At 43.3% G+C, this 18927-nt stretch overlaps 1 protein-coding gene across 1 annotated transcript in view; it reads right to left on the minus strand.

Annotated features, from left to right (window-relative positions):
- The window catches only part of SLC25A26 (solute carrier family 25 member 26), a 108206-nt gene extending 89493 nt beyond the window's left edge, over window positions 1–18713 (minus strand). The window contains exons 1-2 of the mRNA XM_075998785.1: window positions 18556–18713; window positions 5099–5255 (exon numbers count right to left, since the gene is read on the minus strand). Coding sequence (XP_075854900.1) covers window positions 5099–5255; window positions 18556–18588 — 190 coding nt within the window. The 5' untranslated portion in view covers window positions 18589–18713. The remainder of the gene's footprint in view (window positions 1–5098; window positions 5256–18555) is intronic.
- Window positions 18714–18927: the final 214 nt, after the last annotated feature.

An 18927-nucleotide genomic window follows, 5' to 3' on the forward strand; every position in this document is an offset into this window, starting at 1 on the left:
CTACCCCTGCCACCATCAACTAATCACAGTTGCACAGAAGGGCTTTAAAACTTGCCATGTACTGTTAATCGAAAGATGTTTATCAGTTCCATAAAAGACAGGGCACAAAAGATAAAGGAATCACAAGTTCATCTGTTGAAGGACATCTGAACACGTCACAGTCGAGTCTGAAACTCTCAGGAAAACAGGCTGACAGTGAAAAGCAGTTCTCCAAAGTCAAGGAGCTTGCAAAGGATCCTGGGGCTGCTAACAAACCGACACCAGGTGACATGAGTAGGCAACGCTGTCCACAGATGAGTAACGACCAGTCCCAGCAGTTTCACACGGCTAACCCAGGTCCACTCCCGCTTGTGGTTCCTCACACTGCTTTTTCCTCTTGGGCCTCCTTGCTAAATGTGCAGCTGTCTCTCCATGCAGCATTCCTTCCCCTCTCTAACCCACCTCCTCCACCCCCAAGCCACCCCCACTCCCTGGGACAGACAGACAGAGAAAGTGCTCGACTTCCTTCATTCCACGGTTAACCCACTCACCCTTGTCTGACTTTATGGCTACTTTCGTGATGTACAAAGTCCTTTAAAAATTTAAGTTCCAAACCTCTCCCTGACCCCTAGGTGGTGCCCAAGAAGGTCTCTACCTAATTGGAAACGTTGGCACAGTGAGGTTCCAAGTGAGCGTCAGAGAAAGTTACAGCAAAGAAGAGGCTCTGGGCCACCTCATACCTACAGTCTCTTCTAGCACTTAAAAAACAAAAGAAAACACCCTATGCTTTCTCGACATGCCCTTCTAAACAGGGAGTAAGGCTCCCAAACGCAAGTCTTCTCTTTCACTCTTCAATCCCGTCCAGCCCAACCCCTCACCCCTACAGAACACACTCACGAAAAATTCCATACCCTACACCAGGCGTCCTCAAACTATGGCCCGCGGGCCACATGCGGGTGTTTTTGCCCGTTTGGTTTTTTTACTTCAAAATAAGATGTGTGCAGTGTGCATAGGAATTTGTTCATAGTTTTTTTTTTTTTTTAAACTATAGTCCGGCCCTCCAACGGTCTGAGGGACAGTGAACTGGCCCCCTGTTTCAAAAGTTTGAGGACCCCTGCCCTACACACTACAATTAATATTACACCTACGCAACAGTCCTTATGCACAACAGTCCTTATGTAAAAGAAAAAGATCTTAGAACAATGAGTCTAAATGAAGGAGACACCATAAAACCTGGCGACCAAAAGACAGGAACTTAGTGACATGCTCCTTAGGTAAATTTTGTGCAAATGCAGTTGGGTTTATGACCAGGACTGTCCTTATCTATAAAGCTGCTAAATCCCAAGCCCTGAAAGGAAAAAATAAAACTTAGTCTCTTGGATTGCACAATGAGGAGGTCTAGATAAAAAAAGAACCCTTTTTCCGGATTGGGTTCCATCAATGCTTTTTTCCTGAAGTCAGTAAGTGTCTTGCCAGTAAGGGGCTGCCTTTTAATGATCTTTTGGTATTAGACAATGCCCCTGGCCACCCCAAACCCCCTGAGTTTAATGCTGAAGACGTCCAAGTCCTCTACTTGCCCCCAAACACAAGGTCTCTAATTCAGCCTCTATACCGGGGGACATGAGGATCTCTAAGGGTCACCACACACAGTGCTCTTTGGAAAGGGCTGTCAGTGCTACGGAAGAAAACCTCAATTAAGAGAATATGCCGGGCGCGGTGGCTCACGCCTGTCATCCTAGCTCTCTGGGAGGCCGAGGCGGGCGGATTGCTCGAGGTCAGGAGTTCGAAACCAGCCTGAGCAAGAGTGAGACCCCGTCTCTACTATAAATAGAAAGAAATTAATTGGCCAACTAATATATATAGAAAAAATTAGCCGGGCATGGTGGCACATGCCTGTAGTCCCAGCTACTTGGGAGGCTGAGGCAGAAGGATTGTTTGAGCCCAGGAGATTGAGGTTGCTGTGAGCGAGGCTGACGCCACGGCACTCACTCTAGCCTGGGCAACAAAGCGAGACTCTGTCTCAAAAAAAAAAAAAAAAAGAGAATATCATGAAAGTCTGGCAGGATGACACCACTGAGAATGCCACGGTTGTTGAAAAAGCAGTAAAAGCCATCGAGCCCCAAACGGTAACTCCTGCTGGAGAGAGCTGTGTGTCCAGGTGCTGTACGTACAGTGCAGCCAACCAAGGGAATCGTGAAAGAGACTGTGGATATGGCGAAAAAAAAAGGGGACGGGGTCTGAGGGTTTCAAGATACGGGTTTCAGAGAAATGCAAGAACTAACAGAGAGCACACTAGAGGAATTAATGGAAGAGGACTTGATGGAGACGGGTGCTTCCAACCCAGGGCCAGATGAGGAGGAGGAAGACGTAGAAAGAACAGTGCCAGAAAACAAACTGACATCAGACCATCTCGCGGAAAGGTTCCAACTACTCAACGCTGCTTCTGACTTCTCCTATGACAAAGACCCTTCTCTGACATGGGCACTGAACCTAAAGCAAACAGTGGGAGGACTGGCAGCATGCAGAGACATTTTCAGAGAAATGAAAAAGCAAAAAAGTCAGAGAGAAATGACCACGTATGTCCGTAAAGTTACGGACACTTCCTCCACCTCCGCCACCCCTGAGACAGCAAGACCAACCCCTCCTCCTCCTCCTCAGTCTACTCAACCTGAGGACAACAGGGCTGAAGACCTTTATGATGATCCAAGTCCACTTAATAGTAAATGTACTTCCTCTTCCTTATGAATTTCTTTATGTCACTATCTTCTTTCTAGCTTACTTGATTTTAAAAATACAGTATATAGCCGGGCGCGGTGGCTCACGCCTGTAATCCTAGCTCTCTGGGAGGCCGAGGCGGGCGGATTGCTCAAGGTCAGGAGTTCAAAACCAGCCTGAGCAAGAGCGAGACCCTGTCTCTACTATAAATAGAAAGAAATTAATTGGCCAACTGATATATATATAAAAAAAAAATTAGCCGGGCATGGTGGCACATGCCTGTAGTCCCAGCTACTCGGGAGGCTGAGGCAGGAGGATGGCTTGAGCCCAGGAGTTGGAGGTTGCTGTGAGCTAGGCTGACGCCACGGCACTCACTCTAGCCTGGGCAACAAAGCGAGACTCTGTCTCAAAAAAAAAAAAAAAAAAAATACAGTATATAATGCATAATGCATACAAAATATGTGTTCATTGGCTATGCTGTTGGTAAAGCTTCTGGTCAACAGTAGGCCGTTAGTAGCAAAGGTTTTGGGGGGAGTCAAAAATTATATGTGGATTTTCAGCTGCTCAGGGGGTTGCTCCCCAGAGCGATTCCAATGTGGGAACCCATGTGTCTCCCTAACACTTGTGGGAACCCATGTGTCTCCCTAACACTTGTAGCTATGCTGGGCATGGAGTGGACACTCAATAGCAACTTGTTACAGTCAATTACTCAAAGTATTAAGACATACCAAAGTTCAAGGATAACCCCCAAACAGTGTGCTGTTCTAATGACTATTAGGGGGAGGAGAAAGAAGGAAAGGAATAAAAAGGATGGAAACACTATTTTTCTCTTTGCACTACAAATCTTTATGTGAAAGCTGTGCTCACAGGCCGGGCATTTAAGAGACATAAGATAAAGAATTTCTCATGAATTGTTCCAAGAAAAAAGAAAGCATACCCCAAAATTTAAGAATCTCCTAGAGCAGTGGTTTTTGTTTTTGCTTTGAGACAAAGTCTCACCCTGTTTGCCTGGGTTAGAGTGCCGTGGCATCAACTTAGCTCACAGCAAACTCAAACTCCTGAGCTCAGGTGATCCTCCTGCCTCAGCCTCCCGAGTAGCTGGGACTACAGGCATGCGCTAATTTTTTCTATTTTTTAGTAGACATGGTGTCTCACTCTTGCTCCGGCTGGTCTTGAACTGCTGAGCTCGAACAATCCTCCCTCCTCGGCCTCCCAGAGTGCTAGGATTACAGGTGTGAGCCACCGCGCCCGGCCTAAGAGCAGAGGTTCCGTGGGTGTGTTTTGTGGGTGGTGATTTTTTGTTTGTTGCCTTAGTTTACATTTGAGTGCCACTAGAAGCATCCATCAGTAAACAACTAAAATATTTCTGGGGAACAAGTATACCAAGAAGAGGACTGGACAAAATAGATAATATTGACTACAGAATGAGAGAGACGTAAGTCACATGACTTCAGAACCGAAACAGAAGACAAGGAAAGAGGAGTGTCCAAGAGGAAGTTCCTGAGAAACACTTGTGTCATCTGAGAGTAATTTAGTCAAGACAAATACTTAATGATTCTTGAGTTCACCTGCTGCACAAGACTTGCTCCAAGGCAGTTATCAAACTCGGCTTCACACTGGAATCACCTGGGGACATATTAAAACTCCTGACACCCAGTCAAAGCCTAGACCAACTAAGTCTCTTGGCGTGACACACAGGTTATCAGTATTTTTTAAAGCTTCCAGAGAGATTCCAATATGCAGGCAAGGATGAGAACCATTGCTCCGAGAAATCATGATCGATGCTAATTTAACACTTTAAGGATTCTAACTAGGAATTTTTAAAACAACAAAAACCACTTTTAGGCCGGGCGCGGTGGCTCATGCCTGTAATCCTAGCACTCTGGGAGGCCGAGGCGGGCGGATCGCTCGAGGTCAGGAGTTCCAAACCAGCCTGAGCAAGAGCGAGACCCCGTCTCTACTATAAATAGAAAGAAATTAATTGGCCAACTAATACATATAGAAAAAATTAGCCGGGCATGGTGGCGCATGCCTGTAGTCCCAGCTACTCAGGAGGCTGAGGCAGGAGGATCGCTTGAGCCCAGGAGTTTGAGGTTGCTGTGAGTGAGGCTGACGCCACGGCACTCACTCTAGCCTGGGCAACAAAGCGAGACTCTGTCTCAAAAAAAAAAAAAAAAAAACCACTTTTAAAAGATTGCTCTTTTTTTTTTTTCTATTACAAATATACTGGAATGGAATCTATAGCACCAGCTGCTTCAAAAATAATGGGTTAAAAAAGAGAAAAATTCAGAAGGTAAGTTATAACACGCAAGGAATTTGATGTGGGGTGAGACCATATACCGTTCTGAAAATAAATCCCATTATCTCGGCTTTAGAGCAGTGAGAAGATCAATATAACTGTTACCATTAGGGAAGGATCCGATAGCAGCAGAAGGGACACCAGCGTAAATCCCATGGAAACCGCCAGCCTTGTTAAATCCCTGGGGACTCTGCAGCCTGGTCTTGATGGTGTCCAGAGGAAACAATATCAAGTCGACAGAAACACCTGCTACCCCACCAGCCTTAGAAAACAAGAGAGAGAAAGGGGGGAAAAGGAGGTTACAATAAAATAAGCTCTCTGAGCCGGGCGCGGTGGCTCACGCCTGTAATCCCAGCAGTATGGGAGGCCGAGGCGGGAGGATTGCTCGAGGTCAGGAGTTCCAAACCAGCCTGAGCAAGAGCGAGACCCGTCTCTACTACAAATAGAAAGAAACTAATTGGCCAACTAATATATATATATATATATATAAAAAAATTAGCCGGGCATGGTGGCGCATGCCTGTAGTCCCAGCTACTCGGGAGGCTGAGGCAGGAGGATCGCTTGAGCCCAGGAGATTGAGGTTGCTGTGAGCGAGGCTGACGCCACGGCACTCACTCTAGCCTGGGCAATAAGCGAGACTCTGTCTCAAAAAAAAAAAAAAAAAAGAAAAAAAAAATAAGCTCTCTGCCATTTGGAGGCGGGTAATCTTTAAAGCATATTTCTTATTATTTTCAGTCCACAGTCATCTTTAGCATAGTTGAAGGAACTCCAACCTAAATCTAAAGATTTTCTGTGAAAAATAACCAGTGTTAGGCCATATTTTTGAATTTTAAATTTTCTTTTTCCTTTTTTTTTTTTTTTTGTTGTTGTTGAGACCCAGTCTCACTCTGTCACCCGGGCTAGAGTGAGTGCCGTGGCGTCAGCCTAGCTCACAGCAACCTCCAACTCCTGGGCTCAAGCGATCCTCCTGCCTTAGCCTCCCGAGTAGCTGGGACTACAGGCACGTGCCACCATGCCCGGCTAATTTTTTCTATTTTTAGTTGTTTGGCTAATTTCTTCCTATTTATAGTAGAGACGGGAACTCACTCTTGTTCAGGCTGGTCTTGAACTCCTGAGCTCAAGCACTCCTCCTGCCTCGGCCTCCCAGAGTGCCAGGATTACAGGCGCAAACCACCGCGCCCAGCCCATAGTAATTTTTTAACTGCTAATTTTTCCTCTATTTTGAATTCTGAAACGTGAATATATTACCTATTCGAAAAGTAAACATATACTTTAAAAACCCACACATTTCATGACACAGAAAAAAAAGAATCAGTATTATTCAAACATACAGGCAAAGTTCAAATGGATCGATTGTTTCGATCCTTTGAGTTTACAAAACATTCAGGTACTACAAAACTTGGTACTCAGCAAATACTATGTGCTTTCCTTGCAACTCATCATAAAAACCACTACAAGAGTTAACTGGGAAAATGAAATACCCTGATGAGAAATTCAATAATGCTTATTTTTATTTTTTTTTTGAGACAGAGTCTCACTTGTTTGCCCAGGCTAGAGTGCCGTGGCGTCAGCCTAGCTCACAGCAACCTCAAACTCTTGGGTTCAAGCGATCCTCCTGCCTCAGCCTCCCGAGTAGCTGGGACTACAGGCGTGTGCCACCATGCCCGGCTCATTTTTCCTATATATATATTAGTTGGCCAATTAATTTCTTTGTATTTATAGTAGAGACGGGGTCTCACTCTTGCTCAGGCTGGTTTTGAACTCCTGACCTTGAGCAATCCGCCCGTCTCGGCCTCCCAGAGAGCTAGGATTACAGGCGTGAGCCACCGCGCCCGGCCAATAATGCTTATTTTTAAATTAACTAGCATAGGTAAATTATTAAAAATTAGTTTATACTAGAAAAGGACATTACCATAAATATTAATACATACTACATGATTAGCCTGAAAGACATGAAAGAAGCCCAAAGACCATGAAGGTATACTCCGCAAATCACCTAAAAAGATGTCACCAAAAGGGCACAGAGATGTGACAGTCGAGAACCACAAGTGGTACTGGGAGAATAAGCTAGAATGCGGGATTTCTTTCTGGATATAAAGGTGGCCTAAGTCATGGGGAAAAGTTCATAAGTAATATAGGAAATTTTAAAAGCCAACTCTTTCAGGCCGGGCGCGGTGGCTCACGCCTGTAATCCTAGCTCTTGGGAGGCCGAGGCGGGCGGATTGCTCAAGGTCAGGAGTTCAATACCAGCTTGAGCAAGAGCAAGACCCCGTCTCTACTATAAATAGAAAGAAATTAATTGGCCAACTGATATATATATAAAAAAAATTAGCCGGGCATGGTGGCACATGCCTGTAGTCCCAGCTACTCGGAGGCTGAGGCAGGAGGATCGCTCGAGCCCAGGAGTTTGAGGTTGCTGTGAGCTAGGCTGACGCCACGGCACTCACTCTAGCCTGGGCAACAAAGTGAGACTCTGTGTCAAAAAAAAAAAAAAAAAAAAGCCAACTCTTTCAATACTCTTATTTATTAAGCATTTTTATGAAATGCAGTAAGGAGAGCCGGTGTACAGTGGCACACACCTGTAGTCCCAGCTACTCTTGAGGCTGAGGCAGGAGGATGGCTTGAGCCCAGGAAATCGAGGCTGCAGTAGCTACAATTGCACCCGTGAACAGCCACTGTACTCCCAACTGGGCAACACAGTGACACCCCGCCTCTAAAAATAATAATAATCCAGTAAGTAAATAAAATATTTTGCCTGACTCTTCATTTTCTCGCGACATAGAATAAAATCCTGGTAAGAATTCTGATATGACTCGATTCTTTAAAAACATGCTGCACTTCACTCTAATTTTCTCTTTAATCTTAGGAGAAGGTTCAGAGAAGTGCCTGCTATCTACTGCTAAATTTTAATCAATAAGGTAATTACTCTTTTAATCTAGTTGGCTACTTTACATACATTGATTCTCTAACCCTTCTTTCATCACAATTCTTATCTTCTGAGAATAAAATGACCAGACTCAATCTACTTATCTAGTAAAACATGAATCAAAAGTTACTAATTGCTTCTGTGGATTTCAAACTTCTATAACTCGAAATGTCATTTAAATTCATGAGACTGAAAAAAAAAAAAATCAGCTAACAGAGAACCTGAGGAATAAGAACACCTATATAGCCACACCAACATATTTAAGATTTAAACAAAAACTTTAATAAGGAATGTCTATCATTTTACATCAATATCGTTTTATACATAATTACGTACAAACTATACAAGCCAACATCAACTAAATTATAAAAATCTCTATCAAATTATTTTGTTCTTTAGCCTGAGATTTTTGTTATAATCATTTGTCAAAAAAGTTTATGGGCAAATGATTAAGTTTCAAGATGGTAGCTTACACTGAAAAATTCTAAAAACTAGACAAAATCCAAAGAAACAGGACCTAACCCAGATAACCAGCAAGCCTTGCTACAGCACAACAGGAAACCTCAATATCATGCAGATAAAATACATGTCTCTACCTTAAGTTAATAAATGTACAAAGTGCGGGCAGGCTGCAGAGAGGAAGTGCCTAATTAGTGTTCTGTAATTACTCTGGGACCTGAAAAGGTCAGAATTACATGCTGTAAAAACCTTTTTTTCTCAAAAGGAGGCAGGGACAACAGCAGCAGCAGAAAAAAAAAAAAAAAAAAAAAGCATTGCTACTCAACTCCAGTAACAAAAAAGAAAAAAATCACCTGTGTAATTTAACCAAGCAAAATCAACACGGGCCACTAGCCCAAACAAATGCTAAGAAGAACCCGCCACAATATTAAACATGGCTTTGCAGGGGAAACATTCCGAAACTCCCACTACTTGCCCTTTGCTCAACACCCAGACCTCTCTTCTCCAATTCATCTGATCTTCCTTATTTCGGGACTCTGTACAGACGCTCCCAAATCCCCAGTTCAGGGTTAGATCCTCGTGCTGTTTCCAAGCACTGAACAAGATTTTAATGACACATTGAGCATCTGTCCATTTGTTCAATGTCTGTCCAACTAGACTGCAAAATCTCCACCTCCATCTGTTTTGTTTACCAATATTTTCCCAGTACTAGCACACAGGTGGCACTCAAAGGCTATAATAAAGGGTTTACTATCCATATTTTAGAAGGCACTACAAATTGACCAAAAAAAGGTACACTTAATTAAAAATATATATATCAGGCCGGGCGCTGTGGCTCACACCTGTAATCCTAGCTCTTGGGAGGCCGAGGCGGGCGGATTGCTCAAGGTCAGGAGTTCGAAACCAGCCTGAGCAAGAGCGAGACCCCGTCTCTACTATAAATAGAAAGAAATTAATTGGCCAACTGATATATATATAAAAAATTAGCCGGGCATGGTGGCGCATGCCTGTAGTCCCAGCTACTCGGGAGGCTGAGGCAGGAGGATCGCTTGAGCCCAGGAGTTGGAGGTTGCTGTGAGCTAGGCTGACGCCACGGCACTCACTCTAGCCTGGACAACAAAGTGAGACTCTGTCTCAAAAAAAAAAAAAAAAAAAAAAAAAAAAATATATATATATATATATATATATATCAAGTATATATTGGATCAGGATCAAGTAATTCCCAAAAGAAAAATACAAATGGCCAACAAAAATAGGAAAATATGCCACTCTACCAGTAATGATCAAATAAAAGCAAATTAAAATATTGCCCCTACTAAATTAGAAAACATTTAAAATATGAAGAATAGTTACGGGCACTGTTAATGGAAACTTTACTATAATCCACTGGAGGACAATTTGGCAAAAAGAACATTTTAAATTATCAAACACTTTGATCCAGTTATGTCATGTCTAAACATCTCTCTCACAGAAATAAGTACACGAATATACAAGAATTTGTACTACAGCATGTTTGCAATAGTAAAAAACCAAAACAACCTAAAAGTCCATCCATTGGGGTCTTGTTAAATAAATTAAGTTATGCCCAAATAATGGATTGCTACAAAGCCTTTAAAAGGATCAGGTTGATCTGTACTTACTGGCATAGAAACATGTATTGTTTTCTTAAATTAATCAAGTAAACCATAGAATATATGCTAGCTATCTGATCCCACCTTTTTAAAAAATGTGCAACTATTTACGTTTGCATAATCAGAAGCCTGGAAGCACACGCAATAAATTGATAGAAGTTATTACCTCTATGCAAAGAGACTCAGGATAAGGAACATTATTACCACCTTGTTAATTTTTATATTGCTCGAGTTTTGTGATGAATATTACAAATATATAAGTCATTCAGTGTGCAGTGCTGCACACTCCTAGAGACCTCAGAGCTTCATCCAATACGACTACTCTGCTTCCCACACGTGTCCTGAAACTTCGCATTTCTGTGCTTCTGCTTAGGTTTCTCTTCAGCCTGGAATGTTCTCCTTATCTCCCTGTCTCCTGCCTCTTGCAGTCAGCAGGCCACTTCCCCATCCTGGCACCACACACACACGCGCGCACGCGCACACACACACACACACACACACACACGCGCGCACACGCGCGCACGCACACACACACACCCACCCACCCACCCACCCCGCCAAAGTCCTCTTCATTCTTAAGGCTGCAACCAAATACCACTCCTTATAAGGCCTTTTCCAATCTCCAAGTCAAAATTAAATGCTACTTCCCTGACTCCACCATACAATGTTTCTACCTTGTTTCCCCCAAAATAAGACAGGGGTTTATATTTATTTTTCCTCAAGAAGACACCCTAGGGCTTATTTTCAGGGGATGTGTTATTTTTTTTAAGTGCGATACAACCATCTACATTGATTCAAATGGAGTCAGTGAAGTCGTCTTCTTCTGGAACATCATCATCACTCTCCAAACCCCGAATCCCATCCTGAATGTCTTGTGACTCTATTTCCTTTAGAACCACTGGTCCCAATCTCTCATGTGGAGCCATAGAGCTGTCATGGGGCAGATGAGAAGGGCTGCTCGTGTTCTTTCCCACTCCACGATGGCATGCATGGGTTTGTGCAGATGCGCTGCGCAGCCACGCCCAGCACTAGGGCTTATTTCCAGAGCCACACCCATCACTGGGGCTTATTTCCATAGCCACGCCCATCACCAGGGCTTATTTCCATAGCCACGCCCATCACCAGGGCTTATTTTCATAGCCACGCCCAGCACTAGGGCTTATTTTCATAGCCACACCCAGCACTAGGGCTTATTTTAGGGGTGGGGCTTCTATTGTGCACATGCTTAGACATCCTGCTATGGCTTATTTTATGGGGAGGGTTTATTTTTGGGGAAACACGGTATTTCACTTATCGTGCTAACCATCACGTCTGACATTAAGACTCCTCAGAGCAGAAGCCAGGTCAGTCATCTTCATCTCCTAAGTATCTCACCCGTGGCCTCATTCATACATGGCAGGGCTTCTCAAATAGAATACGAAACAACATTTCTTTAAAAATTAATTGTTCAGAAGAAAAATGACAGTACAACCCTGTTTAATTGTCCCTGCTCTGGTTTGCAACAGCAACTCTGACAGCCAAAAGCCAGTGTTATCCGTCTGCTGCTGTTCTCAGCATTCCCAGCCACACTGCCAGCCCTGTGGGTCTAGCGACTTCTCCAGAAATCCTCTGCTGATCATCACCTCCTAATGGAAAGGCCTGTGCAGGTTCACTTCTGTTTAGTAAAGCTACTCTCGGGAATGCAATAAATGGTTCTGGAATTTGACTTGACTACTACTTAATTTCACCAGAAATTCTTTCAGATTAAATATTGCCTAAGAACATAGCTTCGGTATCAGAGAGACCTGGCTTCCATCTCAGTCTCCTTAGGAAAACTATGTCACCTCTCTCAGCCTGTATTTCCTCATGCATGCAAAAGGGGAAAACAGGGCTTATACTTCATAAAGTTTTTGAAAAATAAATTAAATGAGAACTAAATACAATAAGATGAGCCTATTACACACTTAGCAAAATGTCTGGCCCTTAATCAATTATCAATAAATATGAACTATTATTTTTAGAATTATTAATATGTTACTATAAATATCCTTCAAAGTTTGCTGATGCCCATATTAATATGCTAGTATTAGAAACCATATAAAAGACTAAGGAGTACTTTACCAGACTGAATATTAATTCATATATCAAACTCAATTAATAAATTCATATATTAAAATCTATAAATTCAAGTTTTTCATTAGCAATGATGAACTAAAAAGCTCTCCTCAAATTCTGCTCCTGGATAAGAATCACCCATGGACAGACTCTACAGAAAAGCAAATCATGCCATGCATGGCAGGAACAACTGAGCAGCAGCTTCAAAAACTTAAGAGAAGAAATAGTGTTCAAATTGCTTTGTGATCCTTGTATTTGAGCTTATGTGTTAATTTTTTTTTAAAGATTACAAATAGTACCTATATGACTTCAGCTATGAAAAAGTTGCAGAATCACATGTCAAAGTGCTCAGTAAACAGTTAAGGTTTATCACTGTTCGAAATTCCACAGTTAATTTTTGTTTCTTTCATTGTTTAACATCTGCCTCTTACTATATTATAAACTCATAAGGGCAGGGGCTGTATCTTTTGAGGTTATTTTATGCCAAATACCAGAGCAAAGGCCAACAAATATATCTGGTTAAAGAGGTAGAAGATAAGTGATTTGAGGAAGCAGGATAACTGGGGGGTGTAACTTTTACCTTTCCTTTATTTGGCATTTCATTAATGCTACTCAAATTTTGTCTGTAAAATAAAAAATTTAATATTTAAAGCCACTTGCAACATGTAGTATTAAGATTTGGAAGCGGTAACAAAAGCACGTTAATATAAACTGGCTCAAGTCTGAATAAAAAAAAAAAGAAGAAAAAAAGCACATTAAAAGTCATCCACAGCTAAATTATCAAATACTAAAACTTTCGGAGTATCTTTTTTTTTATTATTTTTCTAGAGACAGAGTCTCACTCTTTTGCCCAGGCTAGAGTGCGGTGGTGTCATCATAGCCCACTGCAACCTCCAACTCCTGGGCTCAAATGATCCTCCTGCCTCAGTTTCCCAAGTAGCTGGGACTTCAGGCACATGCCACCATGTCTGGCTAATTTTTTTTTCTTTTTGTAGATACAAAGTCTCACTATTGCCCAGGTTGGTTTGGAACTCCTGACCTCAAGCAATCCTCCTGCCTCAGCCTCCTAGAGTGCTAGGATTACAGGTGTGAGCCACCCACCCAGCCAAGTATCTCCTAAATTGAAAGCAAAATGAGAAAGGAAAGGTAGCGCCACCTCGTGGTACTGGAGATGCACTACAAATGCCTCCATCGCAGGTTCCCAATCGTGGTCCTCAGACGACCAACTGGTGGTCTCCAAGGGTGCCTTGCATGCTCCACCTGGCTGATCATAATCTGGAATATACCTGTGTTTCAATAATTTCCTGCTCAACACAAAGCAAGCAAAAAAGGGAGACTTGCTCACTCCGACATAAATGCCGAAAAGAAACAAGGCACACAAAGCAACCCTGAGAAAGGGGAGCCTAGTTTCCAATTTCTGATGCATTTGGAACAAAGCGTTCTCATCAGATACTATTAATAGCTTCCCTTTATTTCAAAATGAAAAGTAGGAGGGCACTATCCAGAAAAGCACTGAGGCAAAGACAAAACAGAAAAGCTCCCGTGGCAGGACACCCACACTGTTGCCCTCAAGGCTCCCTGGCCAGGCCAGCGGCTCTCAGCAGAAGGGCAGGTGCGGAGGGAGGAGTCGGGCGGGACAAGAGTATTATGAAAAGCTCCCCAGGTGACATCGCCACCCAGCCTTTGCAAAACCACCCATGGAAAACAATTAAAACTGTAAGTGGCCTCCACTTCACACGGTGCCAACACACGTGAATTTCAGTTGCAACAGTTTGCTGAAATAACACAGATCGCCCAACAACATGGATCCATTTTCAGTTTCCACAGTACAATAACCGTGATTATCTGCAGAAAGTACAAACCTCACCGCCCCTTGCCCTCAGTCCACAAATCACAATGCAAGGAACTGAAGTCACCGCCTATCTGTGACTCAGTTCGTGCGTGAACGGCAAAGCGTGTTGCTGTTACCTGCCAGATTCCCAGAGCCATGTGACATTCTGCAAACATGGATAAGCAAGAGAGAGCTGACAAAGATGGAAGTGCAGCAAAGAAATTAAAGGTGGTAAGACTGAAAGCGAAATTAAACTGAACATAAATGGTCTTACAGAAGAAACAGCTGACCATGAAATAGTTGACACCACTGTCGCTAATTTAACTACACAACCAGGGGAAACAGGTGAAAGCAAACTTAGCAACATAAATGAGGAAAGCAGTTGTGATTAAAAAAAAAAAAAATGAAGATGTCCCGGAAGAAGTTATGCCAGCAAAAAATCTTCACATCAAAGGAACTCTCAGAGACATTTCACAAGACTAAAACCACAAAAAATAAAATGCTGGAAGTCCATCCAGACTGAGAAAGCAGTAGGACAACTTGCCAAGGCATAAAAAGATACTTGTTCTGTATCATAGCTTCCATGAGAAAAAGGCAAGTAATGTTTGAACAACTTTGATAAGTTTTAAAAAAATAAGCTCTTAATGTTTCTAATGTTTTCAATCAGTGTACTAATATTACCTTTACAATTTTCCCCTACATATTTACCATCAATACTAAGAGTGTTTTTAATGTTTTGACAAAAATTAAGGTTATGAAAAAATTTTTCCAATCAATTATTAAGATCATTCTGTAGTTTCAGCTTAGTCTTTTTTTTTTTTTTTTTATTTCGGCAAGCTTAGTCATTTTTATAGTCCTAACACTACGATGCAAATCAAGGACTGCCTATACGTTGCATTGCATACCACCCACACTGCCAAATCTTTTTTATTTTTTATTTATATTTTTTACCTGTAACCTTGTGCTAAAAGTCAACTGCAGCAGGAATGTTTTTGTTTTAAGTCAAAAGCCAGGGGAATAAATGAATAACAGTGTCAATGAAAGAGTGAAGTACTAAACAGGAAAAGACAATCAGGCAGCAGAGAAAGAGAATTGATTGAAGGGTGTGCTATTTAAAAACAAAACAAAACAAAAACCGGCAGAGAAAGAGATGTGATTGAAGGGTGTGCTATTTAAAAACAAAACAAAACAAAAACCAGCAGAGAAAGAGAATTGATTGAAGGGTGTGCTATTTAAAACAAAACAAAACAAAAACCTTAAGTTTTTTTTGTATTAAAAAAATTAGAAAATGTAATTATACTATCAAAAACACGTGGTGTTATTTTGGGGAATTTCAATCCCACTTTTTTTTAATGCACGGTATAGTATTTTTTTTTACATAGCTTTAATTAGTCACAAACATACTAATATATATATACACAAAACATATATATACACAATATATAATAATACTAATATATATATACACAAACATATATATATACACAATGTTTTGTTTGTTCTCTTAATTTTATCTCAAAAGCATTTTCCATGTAATTATAGTAGATTCCCTTCACAAGCACTGGGTTTTTTTTTTTATTAATAGAGATAGGAGCCGGGCGCGGTGGCTCACGCCTGTCATCCTAGCACTCTGGGAGGCCGAGGCAGGCGGATTGCTGGAGGTCAGGAGTTCGAAACCAGCCTGAGCAAGAGCGAGACCCCGTCTCTACTATAAAATAGAAGGAAATTAATTGGCCAACTAATATATATAGAAAATTAGCCGGGCATGGTGGCGCATGCCTGTAGTCCCAGCTACTCGGGAGGCTGAAGCAGGAGGATCGCTTGAGCCCAGGAGTTGGAGGTTGCTGTGAGCTAGGCTGATGGTACTCACTCTAGCCTGGGCAACAAAGTGAGACTCTGTCTCAAAAAAAAAAAAAAAAAAAAACTCACTCAGGAGCTGTCACTCTGTCTCAAAGGCACTCCAGACCTGCAGTCCCCAACCCCCAGCCGCAGCCTGGCACCCGTCTGTGGCCTGTTAGGAAACAGGCTGAGCACCACCACCTGAGCTCCACACCACCCTCGTCCCCCCCGACATGACACCCCGCCCCACTCCATGGAAAAACTGTTTTCCATGAAGCCGGTCCCCGGTGCCAAAAAGGTTGGGGACTGCTGCTCCAGACCTTAAAAAGTAGCCACTCCATTTCTGGACTACTTTGATAATAAATCCTCCCAACGGCTTCCATTACACTTCAAATAAAATCCAAATTCTTTTCCCTGGCCCACAAAGCCTCACTCGGCTGGCTTTGCCTACCTCTCCAATACCGTCCTCTGCCACACAACCCTTCCCTACCAGGCCTCGGCCACCACTCGAACATTCTGAGCCATCTCTGCCTGAGGATCCTAATATGCTGCTCCCCTTGACTAAACTCTCCTCCGTCTACTCATCAAAATGTCTAGCCCCTTCTTCCCATCTTCTAGGTCTTACCTTAAAGGTTACCTCTTCATGGTCTTCCCTGTTCACTCCATCTAAAATAGGTTCGCCGATATTTCCCTACCTGCACTTCACTTCTTTCATAGTACTCACCATGTGCTACCTCTCTGTTTTATTTGTTGGCTTTTCTCCCCCTACTTGAGATGGGAATTGGTTTGCCACTGTATCTCCATGGGAGATACAGTGTATCTCATTTAGCACATGGTTTATTTGCCATGTAAGCAGAATATATTTTTCCTTGAGCTGGAATGAAATCTAATTTCTTGAAACTTCCACATATTGATCTCAATTTTACCCTGCATAAACGCATTGGAAAAAAGAATACTGTCTGTGTACCATACTTTAATAAAGTACATTTTAAAACCACTCTTTTGCTAACTCTAGCATTCACCTGTTTTTTTGTTTGTTTGTTTGTGACAGAGTCTCACTGTGTTGCCCAGGCTAGAGTGAGTGCCGTGGCGTCAGCCTCGCTCACAGCAACCTCAGACTCCTGGGCTCAAGCGATCCTCCTGCCTCAGCCTCCAGAGTAGCTGGGACTACAGGCATGCACCACCATGCCCGGCTCATTTTTTTTCTATATATTTTTAGTTGGCCAATTAATTTCTTTCTATTTATAGTAGAGACGGGGTCTTGCTCTTGCTCAGGCTGGTTTTGAACTCCTGACCTTGAGCGATCCTCCCACCTCGGCCTCCCAGAGTGCTAGTATTACAGGCGTGAGCCACCACACCTGGCCATTCACCTGTTTTTTAGCAGCTGCTACTGTTGCTGACATCAGAGCTAGTTTCAAGCAGCAGTTAAAGGTATGGACTCCCCGGTTATACCACCTGAGTGAGAATACGATCTCCAGCACACTCACAAAATGGATCTCACTTGTGTGACTTTGGACACGTTATCTAACCTCTCTATAGCCCAGTTCCCTCACTTGAAAAAGCAGGGTAAAACTTCAATTGTTTGTGAGAATTAAATGGAATAACGTAAGTAAAGCGATTACCCCAGTTCCCGGCACAGGAATCTTAGTTGACAAAACTACTGCTATCTCACCAGTTAGACAGGAAAGCGCCTGAAAAGTGGTAACTATATTTCTTTATATCTCTAAGATCTAGCTTATATCAGTCTCAACAAATCTAGCTTTAAAGCCTTCATCCTACAAGTCTGGCTAAGGCACTGCTTCCTCCCACCTATTCCCATAACACCCTGCACCTAGGCCGCCCGTTATTTATCCCAACAATCATTTCACTATTCTGTCACCAACACCTGACCCTTGTGAGCAGGCTGTCTTCTTCACCATGTTATCTCCAACACCTGTAACACCAAACACTGGATAATTACGTGGATAAATACCTCTGGCCCTCCATTTCCCCTATAAGTGGCATTTTTTGTCTTTTTTTTTTATATAAGTGGCATTTTAAAAAAATATTTGCATATTGTCTGCCTCTGCCAAGTCCCCCACAATGAAAATGTAAGCAGCCAATCTCTATTTTGTTCACGGCTGTATATTGTAGTATTCTCTACTGGGCCTACCATAACACAGACTCCAAAATATTTGGTAAAGGATTTTTTTTTTTTAATCCTTGTTTTTTTGGGTTTTGACGCTAAAACATGTTGATTCTCAGTTTTCTACGGAATTAAATAATAAGCCTGTCTACTGACTCCGTGGCATTATTGATGAGCTATTTGTACTCATCATGATTTCCCCAAAGCCTAGGTTTGGAGCAGAAAAAGCAGATTATGTACCAATGATAACATATCATGTTCTAAACTGGGAAAAAGTACAGCAAAGAGACAACCGTAGCCTCGGACAGAGGAGCTGCGAGCGCCCTGAGCAAAGACTATTTTGTTTTGTTGCATGTACTTCCTTGATTCCCAAGTCCTCTGGAGCGACTGTAGTGTACAACGGGAAGGGTGATGACAGGGAGTCGTGGAAGCTGCGGAAAACAAGGAGTCAGGGGCCCCTGGCCCCCGTCTCTCTCGCGCCGGGCCAGGCGGCGTGCTGGGAGCCCCGCGTCCCTCCCGCACCTGCACGCCAGTGACCCGGGGACAGCCCGGCGCGCGAAACCGGAAGGAAGCGCCAGCGAGCGCAGAGAAGCCCCCACGGGCTCCAGCGCCGGATCCCGGAACTCCGAGCAGCCCACCCCACCGCCCTGCACTCACCACCAGCGAGGCCACGAACCCCGGCCGGTCCATGGCCCAGCAGGCCGAGCCAAGGCTACATACAAGCCGAGACCTAGCAGGCGCCGGTCACGTCCCCGTGCGCTGTGGGCGCCGCCATCTTGGAGGCGGAGCCTGTGCGTGCCCGTACTTCCGGGACCACGTGACGTCGGACCACAACAACTGCACGTGCAAGCCCGGGGGGCGCTGCGCCGGGAGTTCCGCCTCGAGGAGGGGCGGGGTTTACGGGGAGGGGTGTGGTCAAGCTAAGTCTCGCGGCTCTTCTCTGCCCCCGTTTCCTGCAGCTGCCCCGATGGAGGAACTCTCGCGAGCAAATGGGCGTGGCTGGGGTCCCGCGGGAAGCTCCGCAGGGTG

This window comes from Microcebus murinus, chromosome 30, assembly GCF_040939455.1.
Source record: "Microcebus murinus isolate Inina chromosome 30, M.murinus_Inina_mat1.0, whole genome shotgun sequence".
NCBI lineage: Eukaryota > Metazoa > Chordata > Mammalia > Primates > Cheirogaleidae > Microcebus > Microcebus murinus.